We start from the raw sequence: 15,895 nt of genomic DNA on the forward strand, positions 1-15,895 counted from the left end.
GAGGCCTCCTGGCTTCCCAGAAGAGGGCTGCATGTTGGGCACCTTTTGTGGCCTGTGCAGGATGTTTGCTTGGCACTGATGATAGAAAAATGAATAGGATTTTTACTAACCTGCCCAAGAAGAGCTCTTGATATGGTGAGGGAAAAAGATACTTAAACAAATATACTATTTTATGCTTTATTATAATTCATATGTATCATACCAGGAGAGAGTGACTAGCTGCTGAAGGTCTTTACAAAGGCATCTGAGAAGGCACAGGGTATTCCTCGCAGCAAAAAGAAATCATCCACAAAGGCAGAGAGATGTGAAATGCCCTGGTGTGCTCAGGATGGGATGTTCTAGTGCCCTGAGAAGAAGACAGTGATCAATATTTAAAAGGCTCCAGAAAGGAAGTTGAGTTTGCTGTACTGATGAGGGTAGGGAATTAGAAGCAGAACTAGGAGAAAGTGGGTTTTGTAGAAGCCAAAGGGATGGAGCGTCCCCAGAGGGGCAGCACCGTCCCCAGTGTCTGGCATCACAGCAGGTCCACAAAGGGAGGAAATCGGCTTCACTGAGCAGGGGCTGTTGAGGCATCTCATTTTTCAGTAGGTAAATTCTGGAGGCCTAGAAAGATTAGGATTAGAAACCTAACCTCAGGGAAGGAAGGGTCCTTGAAATGCTAGTTCAGTCATATTCATTCTGAAGAAATGTTTACAAACCAAAAAAGCAAGGAACTGCATTTTCTAAATAAATGGGAAAGGAAGATAAAGCCTCATCTGTTAGACTGTTTAAAATTTTTTTTTATTTCCCAAAACTCAGAAATTAAAAAAATAGCCATTATTTAAGTTAAAATAATAGATGTGTTTCTAGATAGCAGATTTGACACAAATACCTCCTGAAAATGTTCATGTTTGACTAGCATGGATAAAGGTGGCTTATGTCAATTCGATTTGGTGAAAACAAAAACAAAACATAGGGCTTCCGGGTCAAGATGGCGGTTTAACAACGTGCGCATTTTAGTTCGTCCTCCAGAACAACTACTAAATAACCAGAAACATTACAGAACAGCTCCTGGGGCCACGTCAGTGACCAGACAAACAGCGTACCCCAGTCTGGACCAGCTGGACCCGCTGCGAGCACCCCCCTAAACCGTTGAGTTCCCAAAGCTGCGGCGGCCAGCACCCCTCCCCCACAGGCCACTTCCCATAGGGGAAAGGAAAGGACTTTACCAGCAGCAGGGACTGGACACAACCAAACGCCATACGTAGAACTAATTAACAAATTTTGACTACTAAAAATAGGCCCCCAGCTTAGGTGAACCTGATCAAAGTGGAGGTTGCTCATTTATGCCCTGGCGCCAAGGGGGAAAAAAAAAAAAGAAGGAAACAGGTTTTTGTGGCTGTGTATCTACAAAGGCTTGACTCCCTCTGGATACAGTGGCAGGACTTTTCAGGCTGCAGCTGCCCCAGGCATAGGCAGAAGTGAGTTCTTTTGGGGGCTTGTCTGGAGCTTGTGCCTTCCCCAGGGGAGGGGTGAAGCCCCACCCAGGTGGAATCCCTCCATCAAGGAATTCAGACACCAGGGCTTGTTAATTTGAAGCCATTAAAACCAGCCTACAACCTCTGCTCTGTCTCCACCATGCCCCCAGCAGGGAGAGTCTGCCAAAGTTAAAGGTACCACATCATCTTATGCTGGTGGGACTTGCAGTCAGACAAGTGCCACACACAGGGCAGGATAAGGAAAACAGAGTCCAGAGACTTCACAGGAAAGTCTTTCAACCTGCTGGGTCTCACCCTCAGGGAAAACTGATGCAGGTGACTCTTTCCTCCTGATAGGAGGCCAGTTTGGTCTGGGAAAATCTGGCTGGGGTCTATAATATCTAAGTAGACCCTCCTAACTGTGTGTGAGGGAAAGGCACCACACAAGCAGGGCAAGAAACAAGAAAACAAGAACTGAAAAATTCTCCTCTGTTAAACGAAACTTAAGCTAAAGGTCCAGATAAAGCTGAATGGAATGTCAAAGAACAGATAGACAACAAATTCATCCAGCAAGAAAACCCTAGATAAAAGAAGTGAAAGCAGTCTCCAGAATAAACTAATTAAGGTAATTAAATGCCTAGATGCCAGCAAAAAAATAACAAATCACACTAGGAAGATTGAAGATATGGCCCAGTCAAAGGAACAAACCAACAATTCAAATGACATACAGGGGCTGAAACAATTACTTCAGAATGTACGAACAGACATGGAAAACCTCATCAAAAACCAAATCAATGAATTAAGGGAGGATATAAAGAAGACAAGGAAAGAACAAAAAGAAGAAACTGAAAGTCTAAAAAAACAAATCATAGAACTTATGGGAACGAAAGACACAGTAGAAGAGATGAAAAAAACAATGGAAACCTACAATGGTAGATTTTGAGAGACAGAACATAGGATTTCAAAACTGGAGGACGGAACATCTGAAATCCAACAAGAAACAGAAACTATAGGGAAAAAAATGGAAAAATATGAGCAGGGACTCAGGAAATTGAAAGACAATATGAAGCACACGAATATACGTGTTGTGGGTGTCCCAGAAGGAGAAGAGAAGGGAAAAGGAGGAGCAAAACTAATGGAGGAAATTATCACTGAAAATTTCCCAACTCTTATGAAAGACTTAAAATTACAGATCCAAGAAGTGCAGCATACCCCAAAGAAAAGAGATCCAACTAGACGTACTCCAAGACATTTAATAATCAGAATGTCAGAGGTCAAAGAGGAAGAGAGGATCTTGAAAGCAGCAAGAGAAAAGCAATCCATCACATACAAGGGAAGCCCAATAAGACTATGCGCAGATCTCTCAGCAGAAACCATGGAGGCGAGAAGACAGTGGGATAATATATTTAAATTATTAAAAGAGAAAAACTGCCAACCAAGAATTCTGTATCCAGCAAAATTGTCCTTCAAAAATGAGGGAGAAATTAAAGCATTTTCAGACAAAAAATCACTGAATTTGTGACCAAGAGACCAGCTCTGCAAGAAATACCAAAGGGAACACTAGAGACAGATATGAAGACAGAAGAGAGAGGTGTGGAGAAGAGTGTAGAAAGAAAGACTATGAGTAAAGGTAAAAAGAAGGAAAATTAGATATGACCTATAAAATCCAGAAGGCAAAATAGTAGAAGAAAGTACTACCCATGCAGTAATAACACTGAATGTTAATGGATTAAACTCTCCAATCAAAAGACATAGTGTGGTAGAATGGATTGAAAAACAGGACCCATCTATATGCTGTCTCTACTCAAAGGACATGAGGCCAAGGACACAAATGGACATTTACACACCAATGTTTATAGCAGCATTATTAGCAATTACCAAGAGATGGAAACAGCCAAAATGTCCATCAACAGACAGTTGACTAAACAAACTGACATTTACATAAGATGGAATATTATGCAGCTGTAAGACAGAATAAAGTTATGAAGTATGTAACAACATGAACGGACCTTAAGGACATTATGCTGAGTGTGATTAGCCAGAAACAAAAGGACAAATACTGTATGGTCTCACTGATATGAACTGACATTAGTAAATAAACTTGGAATATTTCCTTGGTAACAGAGACCATCAGGAGATAGAAATAGGGTGAGATATTGGGTAATTGGAGCTGAAGGGATACAGATTGTGCAACAGGACTGAATATAAAAACTCAGAAATGGACAGCACAATACTACCTAACTGTAATGTAATTATGTTAAAACACTAATGAAGCTGCATGTGAGAATGATAGAGGGAGGAGGGCTGGGGACATAAATGAAATCAGAAAGAAAGATAGATGGTAAAGATCGAGATGGTATAATCTAGGAATGCCTAGAGTGTATAATAATAGTGAAATGTACAGTGTACAAATTTTAAAAATGTTTTTGCATGAGAAAGAACAAAGAAATGTCATTATTGCAGGGTGCTGGAAATAAATGATAATTAATACTTTAAAATGTCATCTTATGTGTGAGACTAAAGCAAAAAATGTTTATTTGTTACAAAATTTAGATTTTGACTAGAGCATTTCCTAATATAGCTCATGTAGATAGTTTGATTGAATGTCATAAGTACTTAGAATCTCAGGTAGGACATAAGATTTTGTTGGTTTGTCCAGAGTGATGCCCCGATGAATCCCAGAGTGATTTTATCAGTGACTGGAAAAGTATTTGCAAGCCCCCTTTGGGGAATGGTGAGAGTGGGGAGAAATTCAACTTCCCCAAGTTGAATTCTTGATATTCTCACAAGTAGTGTGGACAACCAAAGCTATAGGCTGAGCCCCCAGTCTTGGGGTTTGTTCATAGGAAACTTAACCCCACAAAGGATAGGTCAAGTCTACTTAAAACTTAGGCCTAAGTGTCATCCCCAAGAGAGCCTCTTTTGTTGCTCAGATGTGGCCTCTCTCTCCAGCCAACATGACGAGCAGTCTCACCACCCTCCCCCTCTCTGCATGGGAGATGACTCCCAGGGATGTGGACCTTCCTGGCAACGTGGGACAGAGATCCTGGAATGAGCTGAGACTCAGCATCAAGGGACTGAGAAAAACCCTAGAATGAGCTGAGAATTAACATCAAGGGATTGAGAGAACCTTCTCGACCAAAGGGAGAAGAGTGAAATGAGACTAAGTGTCAATGACTGAGAGATTCCAAACAGAGTTGAGAGGTTATCCTGGAGGTTATTCTTATGCATTAAGTAGATATCACCTTGTTGTTCAAGATGTAGCGGAGAGGCTGGAGGGAACTGCCTGAAAATGTAGAGCTGTGTTCCAGTAGCCATGTTTCTTGATGATGATTGAACAATGATATAGCTTTCACAATGAGACTCTGTGAATGTGAAAACCTTGTGTCTGATGCTCCTTTTAGCTACTATATCAACAGAAGAGTAGAACATATGGAATAAAAATAAATAATAGGGGGAACAAATGTTAAAATAAATTTGATTTGAAATGCTGGTGGTAGATGAAAGCGAGGGGTAAGGGGTATGGTATATGTATAATCTTTTTTCTCTGTTGTTTTATTTCTTTTTCTGCTGTCTTTTTATTTCTTTTTCTAAATCGATGCAAATGTTCTAAGAAATGATGAATATGCAACTATGTGATGATATTAAGAATTACTGATTGTATATGTAGAATGGAATGATATCTTAATGTTTTGTTTGTTAATTTTTTTAATTAATAAAAAAACATTTTTTGTGATAGCTGTGATATTAATTGGATAAAATGACAAACCATTGCCCCCACCCCCACCCCACCCACATTTGGTAAAAATAAAAACCCTAGGTGTGTCTGGTCTCTGAAGACTATATTAGTATTATAACAAAACAATAAAAAAAAATGTAGGAAAATGTTGTTTGTTTCTTCCCTGTTTGGTTTCCATTTCAGAGACAAATCAAGTAGATATGATTTCTTCCTGTCAAATCATAATAGTATTTACTTTATATTTCTAAGATCCATAGTTGTAAGTTGTGCCGTTATTTTATATACCACTAAGAAAGAAAGGGAAAAAACCTGTCAATTAAGTGACAGCATTTGATTGTAAGAGGTATTCAGAGCTATCGAAGTGGGGGGAGGTGCACATTTTAGAATTATTGATATATCAATTTATTACTGATGGAGACACGAGTAAGAACACTTTGGTTTATATTTGCAGATTAAGAAACTAAAAATTGTTCTAAATAGCATCTAAAATGCAGGTGTAATCTTAATTAAATACAAGATTATAAAAAGATTCATATGAATAGTGTTTTTTTGGCATGGTCCAGGAACCGAACACAGCTCTCCTGCATGGCAGGTGAGCATTCTACCACTGAATACCCATGTACCCTTAATAGTCGTTAAATGTTAGAAAGAGAAAGACCCTTAGGATTGCTAGAAATGTCAATGATTGATCATTCAGCCATGTACTTTATTTATTACTTACCCATTATGACCCAGACATTGTAGAATGTTGGGTATATAGTGCATAAAATATACGGTCCCTATGCTGATAGAGCTTTACAGTTTATGAGAGGAGGGTGATAGGTCTTAAATAGTTACACAAAGTATAAAAGTGAGTTTGCAAAATATAATGAACATTTTAAAGAAAATGTAAAAAGTGCCATGAAAGAACTAAGTGCCCAAAGAACTAAACTGGAAGTTCTTAATAGAGTTTGGGAAGGTCTGAGAAGTAGAGATTTAAGCTAACACCAGAAGAAGGGGTAGAAATTGACTAGGTAAAAAGTAAGCGGAGGAAGACACGCTTGGTGTTTTTGAGGTAGTGAAGGAAGCTGAAGGATGGGGTGAGGAGTTGTGGCAACCTGAGTTGACGCAAGACCAGCTGATGCCTAGGCTCCTGGACCATGCTAGACGTTTTGGATTTTAGTCTGGAGGATTTTAATGGAGGAAGTGATCCTAATTGCTCTGGGGCACTTAGGCTGTATAGGAGTAAAGTTTCAAAGTCTGTTTCTTGTTCAGACCAGATACATTGGCAACCTGACCTTTGGGGAGTTATGAATGGAAGTTTTCTTATCTTTTGACCAAGCAGTTCCGCTTCTGGTCATTTATTCAGGAGATAATCTTGGATGTATGCAAAAGTTCAGGTACTCATATGTTTATGCCTGTATTATTTATAAGAAAGTGGTTTAAAAGATTATAGTACTTTCAGACAAGGGCAAGGAAAGAGGCAAATTGTGCAGACTTTAAACCACCCTGTCCAGTAATATTTGTTTAGACAAGGGGGAGTCCTCTGCATGTTTGGGGGGGGGGTGCCAGGGAATGAGACAAACACTGAAAATGCAGAACAGAAAAAAAAAAACAAATTTGGGAGAGATACCTGATAAAAGAAAGGCTTTTCATGCAACTCAGGATTTCACAGCTTTGTGAAGCGGTTGGAGAATGGACAGCATCCCATTTGGGTAGTAGAAGGGAGTTCCCCCAAGACACTGGAAAGGGGAAGCTCATCTAGGGCGAGGGCAGAAGCAAGTAAGGAAATTTTCTGATTGGAAGACGTTAAGTTTCCACTTTACATAGGAGGAGTCTTTCTAAGTGGGGAGCAGATGTACCTTGAGTGATATGGTATGCGTGTCCATTCTGATAAGCTATCTCTGTTAGACGGAAACTAGTTTTGTCACCAGGTGTTGCTTATCAGCAACCCTGTAGGATATGCTCAGTTTTCTTGGAAAACCCCTGCAGGTCAGTCATTTTAGTCTTCTGGACAAGCGCTTTTGGGAAACAGGTGTCCAGGCAGTGCCCAAGGCTGAGAGTCGCCTTAGATGAGAGACATCTAAGGACAGAGGGAAGAAGCCCCATTGTTAGGAACCACAGGAGCTTCTGGTCTCACAACTCGAGTTCCTCAGTGTGGCTTACTTTTTGAGAACTAGATTGGCAACCTAACCATACTTTGCAATGTTGTTTCTGAAGGGAAAAGTACTGGCTTTTCAAAGAGACTTGTAAGTGAATTTTTGATATTCAGTCAGCCTATAAATTCTGTTGCCTGTAAATCTGAGCTTTCAGGAGTAAGTTTTGAGTGAGCAGAATGAGTTTTTGAGAAAACATTTATCTCTCTACTCACTCTCCTTCTGTCTTCTCCAGATTCTCCACACACCCTCTCTCTTTTCCCATCCCTCTCCCTAGCCCAATTCTTCCTTCCTCCCCCCTGTGTTTCTCCTTTTCTTTTTACACTTTCCCCTTCGCCACCCTCTCTTCCATTCCTCCCTCCCTCCCCTCTCTTTCCCTCCTGACACCCCTCCTCCCCCTGCACATGCACACACCCTAACATTTATATTTTAGAATATAATCAGAGCATTCAGGACAAACACTTCTAAGTAAATTAATCTTTTTTTTTTCTTTTACTTTTATTTTCTTCTCATATTGCTTTTACCTTTGTTGACAGTGATGCTAGCTTCCTTCTGCAGGTGGCAATTTTGTGTACCTGTGTGGTAGCTATGCTTTGCTGTATGGTCTTAATGCCCATTTGCCTGTTTCCAGTCATATAAAATATTATGTGCTTTTTGCATTCCTAAAAATATCTAGACCAGTCTCAGACACAGATATGTCACGATTTCCATTCCCTTTGCAGTATTGATGCTGCTGTGAAACTAGTGAACCATTTCCTTTTTGGTGTATATATGTGTGTGTGTGTGTGTGTGTGTGTGTGTGTGTGTATTTGGGGGCAGGTACGTGGTCTGAGAATTGAACCCAGGTATCCCGCATGGAAGGCGAGCTTCTTCATGGAAGGTACACTGAACCACCAGTGTACCCTTATATTTATTTATTTATTTATTTATTTATATTATTATTATTATTTTGGCATGGACCGGCACCAGGAATCAAACCTGGGTCTCTGGCATGGCAGACGAGAACTCTGCCACTGCGCCACCATTGCCTGCCCCCTTGTATTTATTTTTAAGTAGAGTTTTTGCTGGTTCTCTAAAGATACTGCTTCGTAGTTCTGATGAGCTGGAAAATTTGCATTTGACATTTTAGTAGGCTCAAGGTTATCATCTCTGCTATTTCCTTGAGTATTTCCTTTTCCTGTCAGTGTAGAAAAATCACTCTTCTGTAGCTATAGACTTTCCAAAATAGTTTCTGAAGTTAACTTAGTATTTTAAAAATTGTTACTTCTCTTAAAATGCAGTTGCTCTACTTCCTTATGAACTAGTTTTTAAAATCCATTTTTATGCATGTTGTGCCATGTTTATATGTATTATATGTATATATAACCATAGTCAGATGAGTATATGAGAATAGTGTTCACTCATTTGGGCCTCAGAAAAGTATTGTAGATCATGGAAGATGTAGTTAGGTTTCACATAGCTTATCAAATATTTATTTAGTGCATTTCAGAAAATGAACATATAGTCCAGATTCTATCTCTATTGACTTTAATAAATTCTTGGAAATACTGGGACAACCATCTGGATGTTTGTCTCATATATTTGAGTATGTTAGGATGGTGGAATGCAACAGTCGAGTAGTATATAATTCACAATATTTTCATACTTTGTTTAAATCATTTGTTGTTTTTAACAATTATTTCTTTTGTTAAATGTCCCATGGAAGTATCCAATAGTTCTATTTGTTCCTGGAAATTATTTTTCCTATATAAATTTCTCATTCTCTTTGTTTCTCCTTCCATTTTAGTCGAGAGATGGAGAATAAAGAAACTCTCAAAGGTTTGCACAAAATGGACGATCGCCCAGAAGAACGAATGATCAGGGAGAAACTGAAGGCAACCTGTATGCCAGCCTGGAAGCATGAATGGCTGGAGAGAAGGAACCGAAGAGGCCCAGTGGTGAGTGGCTGCAGGGCCCCTCTTGAGTCTATTTAATTTCACCTGCTTCCCTGGAAGATTTCTAGAATTAAGATCCAGTAGGAATGGAGAATTAAACATAAGTAGATCCTCTTGTAAGCTCTTTTTTTCTTAATTTTAAATGCAGCAGTTTTTTATTTGTTGATATTAAAACTTGATAGCTAAAACTATGTGCATTAGACAACCCTAACCGAAGTGATCAAGGAACTGAACAGGATTTTGTAGGAGGACTAACACTTAAGGCAACGCTGCCCTCTAATGCCAGCATCTTGTATTGTGCTTCTTTCTATCTTTAAAAAGGCAAATTTTCCATGTATTTTTGGTGTTTTGTCTCTTAACTCCAGAAATCTTCCAGGGAAGCAGTTGAAATTAAATAGGCTCAAGGGGTTAAGATAAATTAAAAAGACGCCCAGGGTTTGAGAAAAGAAAACTTAAATACCTGGACTGGGAAAGGCAGGCGTACTCTGTCCTCTGCCATGGTTCTTCTCTTTTAAAGCTAAGAACATCATGAAATGTGCATCTTCATGCTTTCAAAGGAAAAAATAAGTCCCATTTTTTACAGTGGCCCAGTATCAATCTGTGCCGTCAAGTTTTGTTGTTTTTTTAATTTGCCCCTCCCTCCCCCTTTTTTATAAAAACAGAGATGGCAACATGAGCCTCATTAGGTTTTAGGGAAGAGGTGATGGCAGGAGGAGTAATTGTGAAAGTTGCTGAACAACCGCTTGTTTGAGATTTGAAACTCCTGCACGACACTGGTGCCAAATGATATACTATCCAGTGTAGCTACTCATCCCATGTGCCTGTTTTAAGTTTAAATTTAAATTAATTAAAAATCAGTAAAAATAAAATTTTAGTTCCTTAGTCACATGAGTCCTCCTTCAAATGCTCAGTAGCCACTGTGGCTTATTGCTGTCTTTTGGACAGCACAGACATAGAGCATTTCTATCACCCCAAAAAGTTCTTTTAGACAGCACTGACTGTCAGCCTCTTACTTAAATACCTTGATAACCCCTGAGGCTTTTGACTTCCCTTATCGTTGAGCTCCAGTCTGTCTGCATGCTGTCCCCATTGGTTGTAGATGTAACCCCTGGAGCTATACTGAGTAAATCTAATTGTTCCTCTGCGTACCAGCTAGGTAGCTACCGTAGAATCCATGAATCCTCTCCTTTCCACCAAGCTTCTCCGGTTCTCCCATTTATTCTTCATGTGTGGTAGTAGGATGAGAATTCATCATTATTTTAGTTAAGTCGGAGGATGAAGGTGAAGAAATTAAGGGGTTGTCTTAGAGAAGAGAAAATTCTATCAAAACAGCTTATAGAAATTGACAGTTAGGCACTATAAGGAAGAACTTTGAACAACTAAAGCCATCTGAAGTTTGAATGTGCATCTTCTGGGCTCCTTGAGCTGTTGAGATAGAGTCTGAATCATTTGAGAGTGCCATAGAGCTGAAATCAACTTGATGTTTTTTCTTAAAGAAGCCAAACACTACTCTTTTTTTACATATGAACTAAGAACATCCAGTTATCTAAGACCAAATCTGTGTGGAGGATAGATGTGAAGAGACATTGGTCTTTAATCTTCTCACATATTTTTGGTATTTCTGAGATACGTATCTAAACCATGTATTGTAATATTATACTGAGAAAAATATAAAGCAAAATAGTCTGTCAGACTATTTGAACAGTTAAAATCATCCCCAGTATGGTTTTCAGGGTCCTTCATTTTAAAAATATAAATGAAAAAGAAATCATCTACTGTATTTAGTCGTATATATACTTTATCTAGTCAAATTAACTGTAGAAGTAGTATTTTCCACATCTGTTCACTGTTTTTTGTTAATTTTGAAAGGTAAGATGAGGTAAGGTATATAATAAAAGATAACACCGATACTAAAATTATGTACAATAACATTTTAACTGGTGATGAAGCCCAAATGACCGGAATCGTGTAGTTAAAAATAATCTTTTAAATTAGTGGCTTAAAGTTGTGCCAAATAAAAGTTGAGATATTATCTGGTGTATTTGTGTAATATTTTGTAATAAAAACTCATTGAGTTCATTTCTTATTCTATTACTTAAATTTCTAAGCAATCAGAATATTTTAATACTTTTGATTCAGGTGGTCAGACCAATCCCTGTTAAGGGAGATGGAACTGAAATGAATAACTTGACAACTGAGCCTCAAGCAGGCGGCGAGGCGAGCACCGCTTCACCTGCTCCCAAAGGCCGACGCAGCCCTTCTCCTGGCAGCTCCCCATCAGGTCGCACAGTGAAATCAGAATCTCCTGGAGTGAGGAGGAAAAGAGTTTCTCCGGTGCCTGTAAGTTAATGTTCTAACAAATATGTTAGGTTTCTACACATTTTACACTGCATTAAAAATAATGCAGAAGAGACTGGCCCGTCTGTTAGAACAGCACTTCTCAAAGTAAAGTCTGTAGATCCCTGGGCAAGGGCAGTGAGGTTCATTAAGTCAAAACCCTGTTTGTAATAAAACCAAGGTGCTCTGCCTTTTTCAGTGCAATGATATATGCACACAATGGTACAGAAACAGTTGTGGATAAAAGTGCTGGTGCCGGACGGGCCATGGTGGCTCAGTGGTAGAGTTCTCACCTGCCATGCCGGAGACCCAGGTTCGATTCCCAGTGCCTGCCCATGCCAAAAAAAAATAGGAAAAAGTGCTGGTGCCTTCACCCAGATCAAGGCTATGACAGTAGAAATTGTATTAGTTACTGTCATATACTATCAGTTAAGGAAAAATGCCGATTTCATTTAAGAATGCCTTTGATGAAGCAGTAGAAATTAATTTTATTAAATCTCATCCTTTGATGCATGTCTGCCTTTTAAATAATCTATGCAATAAAATGGGAAGCATGCATAAACCACTTCTGCTGCATACCAAGGTATGATGGTTATGTCGAGGCAAAGCCTTTATGTGGTTGTTATAGTTGTAAGCTGACCTGGTCACTTTTTCATAGAGGAACATTTGTATTTGAAAGAACACTTGACCAACAGACTGATTATTCATACTTGGGTATTTGGCAGATATTTTCCTGAATATAAATTGAGACTGTTGCTTAGAGAAAAATAACTGATGATATTTTAACCAGTGATAAAATTTGACATTTCAATCAAATATTAGAATTTTGGAAAATCCAGAGCCACTACTGGGAGCTTGATAGCTTCCCAATATTTAGACTTTTCTGATAAGATCAATGATGATGATATCAAATGTGATTTTTTTAATATTGTATAATATGTCAGCATTTGGAAGTTCTGCATAACTTAGTGAACCAGTTATTTCCAAATGACCGGTGCGTGATGATGCAAAATCATACATGAATAAATGATCCAAAGTTTAGCTTATACCATTTGGATTTTAATGTGACAGGATAGGAAAAGTTTGTGGATGTGTTTTCAGATCCCACATTACAACTGCTTTTAGGAAACTACTTGTGCAGCTTTGGTAGGATAGCGTAAGAGGAATATTTGTAATTTTCTGAAAAGTCTATTAAAATATTCCTCCCTTTTACAGCTATGTATCTGCATTCATTAGTTCTCTACGGAGTATACCATGGAAGGAGTCCCTTGTCAGTGTTTGTAAGTTACCAACTATAGAAATATAGTTAGTAAAGCCTTCAGCAGAAGCTGGGAAACCGGGCGTTTTCAGTTTCACAACTAGACATATCATTTTTGCCTATTATGTGTATTTTTTTAAGCTTTTTATTTTGATTTACATAAAACATTTCAAAGAACTCACATATTTATAGAAGGTGAAAAAGTACATGGTTGAGTCTGTCAGCCAAAGACTTTTCATTAGTTAGAGGGATAACTGAGATTCAGAAAGTTTACCTGAGATGCATATGTCAGACAAAAGCATTTTGCCTAACTTTGTTCCATTATATTTTCTGTACTGAGATGTTTCTTCAGAGTATAATCTGTGACATGGCTGTCTGCTATGCCCTTTTCTGGGGTAATAGTTTCTTACTGAGATGGGCAACGTCCCCCTAATAAAGAAATCCTCGTGTGCAGTTTCAGAGTGGCAGGATCACACCACCCAGAAGGGCCCCTTCTCCAGACGGCTTCTCGCCTTACAGTCCCGAGGAAACCAGCCGCCGCGTGACCAAAGTAATGCGAGCCCGGCTGTATCTACTGCAGCAGATAGGACCCAACTCCTTTCTGATCGGAGGAGACAGCCCAGACAATAAATACCGCGTGTTTATTGGGCCTCAGGTAGGAATTTTCACCATTTGGTATTTTATTAGTGTTTGGTACTAACTCAAATTTCTACACTATTACAGTCTTAAATTTAAATGAGTTAATTCCCTTTGGCGAACAAAAGTGAGTTTAAAATGTATATTGGCTAGTAAACATGTGTGTTTTTGCTGTGACTTAAATTTTTACTGTGACTTAATATACTTTAGAATATAAATTTAATCTCTTCTCATTGAAAATGACAATGAATTCAGTAGAAAGCTATGGATTTGATTTGCTTGCCTTATAAATAGGCTAATGAAGAACATACATTAATAAAAGACATAGCATATTAAACTTGGAAATATGAACAAGTGATAAACTTAGCAATTCTGGTAGACTTACGGATTATTTACCTGTGGGTTTTCTTTTAACTCTGTAGAACTGCAGTTGTGGGCGTGGAACATTCTGTATTCATCTGCTGTTTGTTATGCTCCGGGTATTTCAACTAGAACCTTCAGACCCAATGTTGTGGAGGAAAACTTTAAAGAATTTTGAGGTAATTTTTTATAAATGCTTTAGAGTAAGATTGCCCACAAATTTTCATGGTGTATTTCCCAAAGTCTCCATGGTCACCAAGCTTAAATAGACAGTGGTCATTTTGAAGGTATAAAGGTTAAATATAAGAACTATTTGATGCTTATAGGTAGTTCTCTTATCATCTGTTGACTAATAAGTTCTCTCTTCTAGTCTGAAAAAAATAAAAAAGTAAGCACTGACCTGCTGTAAAAGTGTTATCCTTAATAAGCTATGTGCGTTCTTTATTTTTGAAGCTCCTAAGTCAGCTTTGTGAAAAATTTATGAAAATCTCAGACAAATAATTCAACCCCTAGAATTCCTTCCTTATGTATAATTATGGCACAAATATCATTGTTACTGTCTTTTTCCAATGTTAGGTTGAGAGTTTGTTCCAGAAATATCACAGTAGGCGTAGCTCAAGGATCAAAGCTCCATCTCGTAACACCATCCAGAAGTTTGTTTCACGCATGTCAAATTCTCATACATTGTCATCATCTAGTACTTCTACATCTAGTTCAGAAAACAGGTTAGTACTTTTAAAGGAACTAAAAGCATTAATTCAGTGTTACTTCTTAATTTTAGGGGTGATTTTTATATATCTATTTGTTAAATTTCTCTAAAATGGTTCAATTATCGAAGTTTGGCTTTCACCTTAAAATCAAGGGTAAAGAATATGAAACGTCATCTGAGTATAAATGTGGACATGTCTGTCCTGAAAACCGTAGTGTTGGAAAATAACACATTAAATATCAGAATATAATAAATGTTCATTTTTGTCATAATTCATAAGAAAAATCAAGTGGTAGTATAAAATTCCTAGTAGCGATAAGTGGCTACTAGTCAATCATTACTGTGTGCCAAGAACCTGCTCTGTTGTCTCATACCGTTCTTAGAACAACCTTATTAGGTAAGTTTGATGTTTTCGCATAAATTATGTGCAAGGCAAAGTGGTTTTCCAAAATCACTTTCAAATTTCAGATTTTTAAATTGTACGTCATCAATTGCTTCTTTCATAGCTACTCGAGGGTTCCTCATTACAGGCTGTTTCACACGTAAGAACCTAAGCATTCTCTTCTAAACAGAGTAAATTGTAATTAAGAAGGATAGTGGCTGTTAATCACAGTTAACACTGAAAATCTGCAGTGCCTCTCAAAGTTATCCACTGTTTGTTTGCTGATAAGAATGGACTCAGAGCGCTGCAGGATCTGAGATATACCCCAAAGTGACAGGTGTGAAATTTTTTTCAAGAGTTACCATAAAAATTCACTTGGTAAAATTCAATTTTTTTCTGTTGCATAGTATTGGTTCATTGACTTCAATGTAAAATAACGTCTGAAGTACCCTCAAGTATAGTCGACACCACAGAAAGGAGTGCTGCTTCCCTTAGGAAGGCACCTCCTGAAATGTTCTCAGGGAGCCCCGGTTTGAGAAGCACCTATCCAAACAATCAAGTCCCATCTCCATCCCCTCAGTCTTTTAAGTATTTTAACAACTTCAGAATTCATGAAAAATAGAGAAGTGATATCATGACGGGGACCCAGTGAAGAGACAATTGAGAGCTTGTTCTTCCATTTTGAAAAAAGTAAATGATTAAATAAATTGATTTTAAGACGGTAGAGTTTTATAAGTTGTTTGACACATAACCTGCCTCCGTGACAGCTGAAGCCAGAAGAACTGGCTCGTTTGAGCAATGACAGAACTGGACCCAGAACCAGAACCGAGCCTGGATCTCTCTGGCTCAGGGCCATAGTCCTGCCCCTCGTCTCTTCTAAATAGATTAAAAACTTGGGCTTTGTTTCTCAAGTTCTCTGACCAACACTTGTTCTAGAGTCTTTCTTCT

General features: G+C 38.4%; 1 protein-coding gene across 5 annotated transcripts in view; it reads left to right on the forward strand.

The window, feature by feature from the left end:
* The window catches only part of MAP3K1 (mitogen-activated protein kinase kinase kinase 1), an 81,025-nt gene that overhangs the window by 38,989 nt on the left and 26,141 nt on the right, over positions 1–15,895 (forward strand). For all 5 annotated transcript variants that reach the window (XM_077117187.1, XM_077117184.1, XM_077117186.1 and 2 more), the window contains exons 2-6: positions 9,118–9,268; positions 11,405–11,605; positions 13,315–13,515; positions 13,919–14,035; positions 14,433–14,581. In XM_077117187.1, coding sequence (XP_076973302.1) covers positions 9,125–9,268; positions 11,405–11,605; positions 13,315–13,515; positions 13,919–14,035; positions 14,433–14,581 — 812 coding nt within the window. In that variant the 5' untranslated portion in view covers positions 9,118–9,124. The remainder of the gene's footprint in view (positions 1–9,117; positions 9,269–11,404; positions 11,606–13,314; positions 13,516–13,918; positions 14,036–14,432; positions 14,582–15,895) is intronic.

Source organism: Tamandua tetradactyla, chromosome 9, assembly GCF_023851605.1.
Source record: "Tamandua tetradactyla isolate mTamTet1 chromosome 9, mTamTet1.pri, whole genome shotgun sequence".
In the NCBI taxonomy this organism is placed as follows: Eukaryota; Metazoa; Chordata; class Mammalia; order Pilosa; family Myrmecophagidae; genus Tamandua; species Tamandua tetradactyla.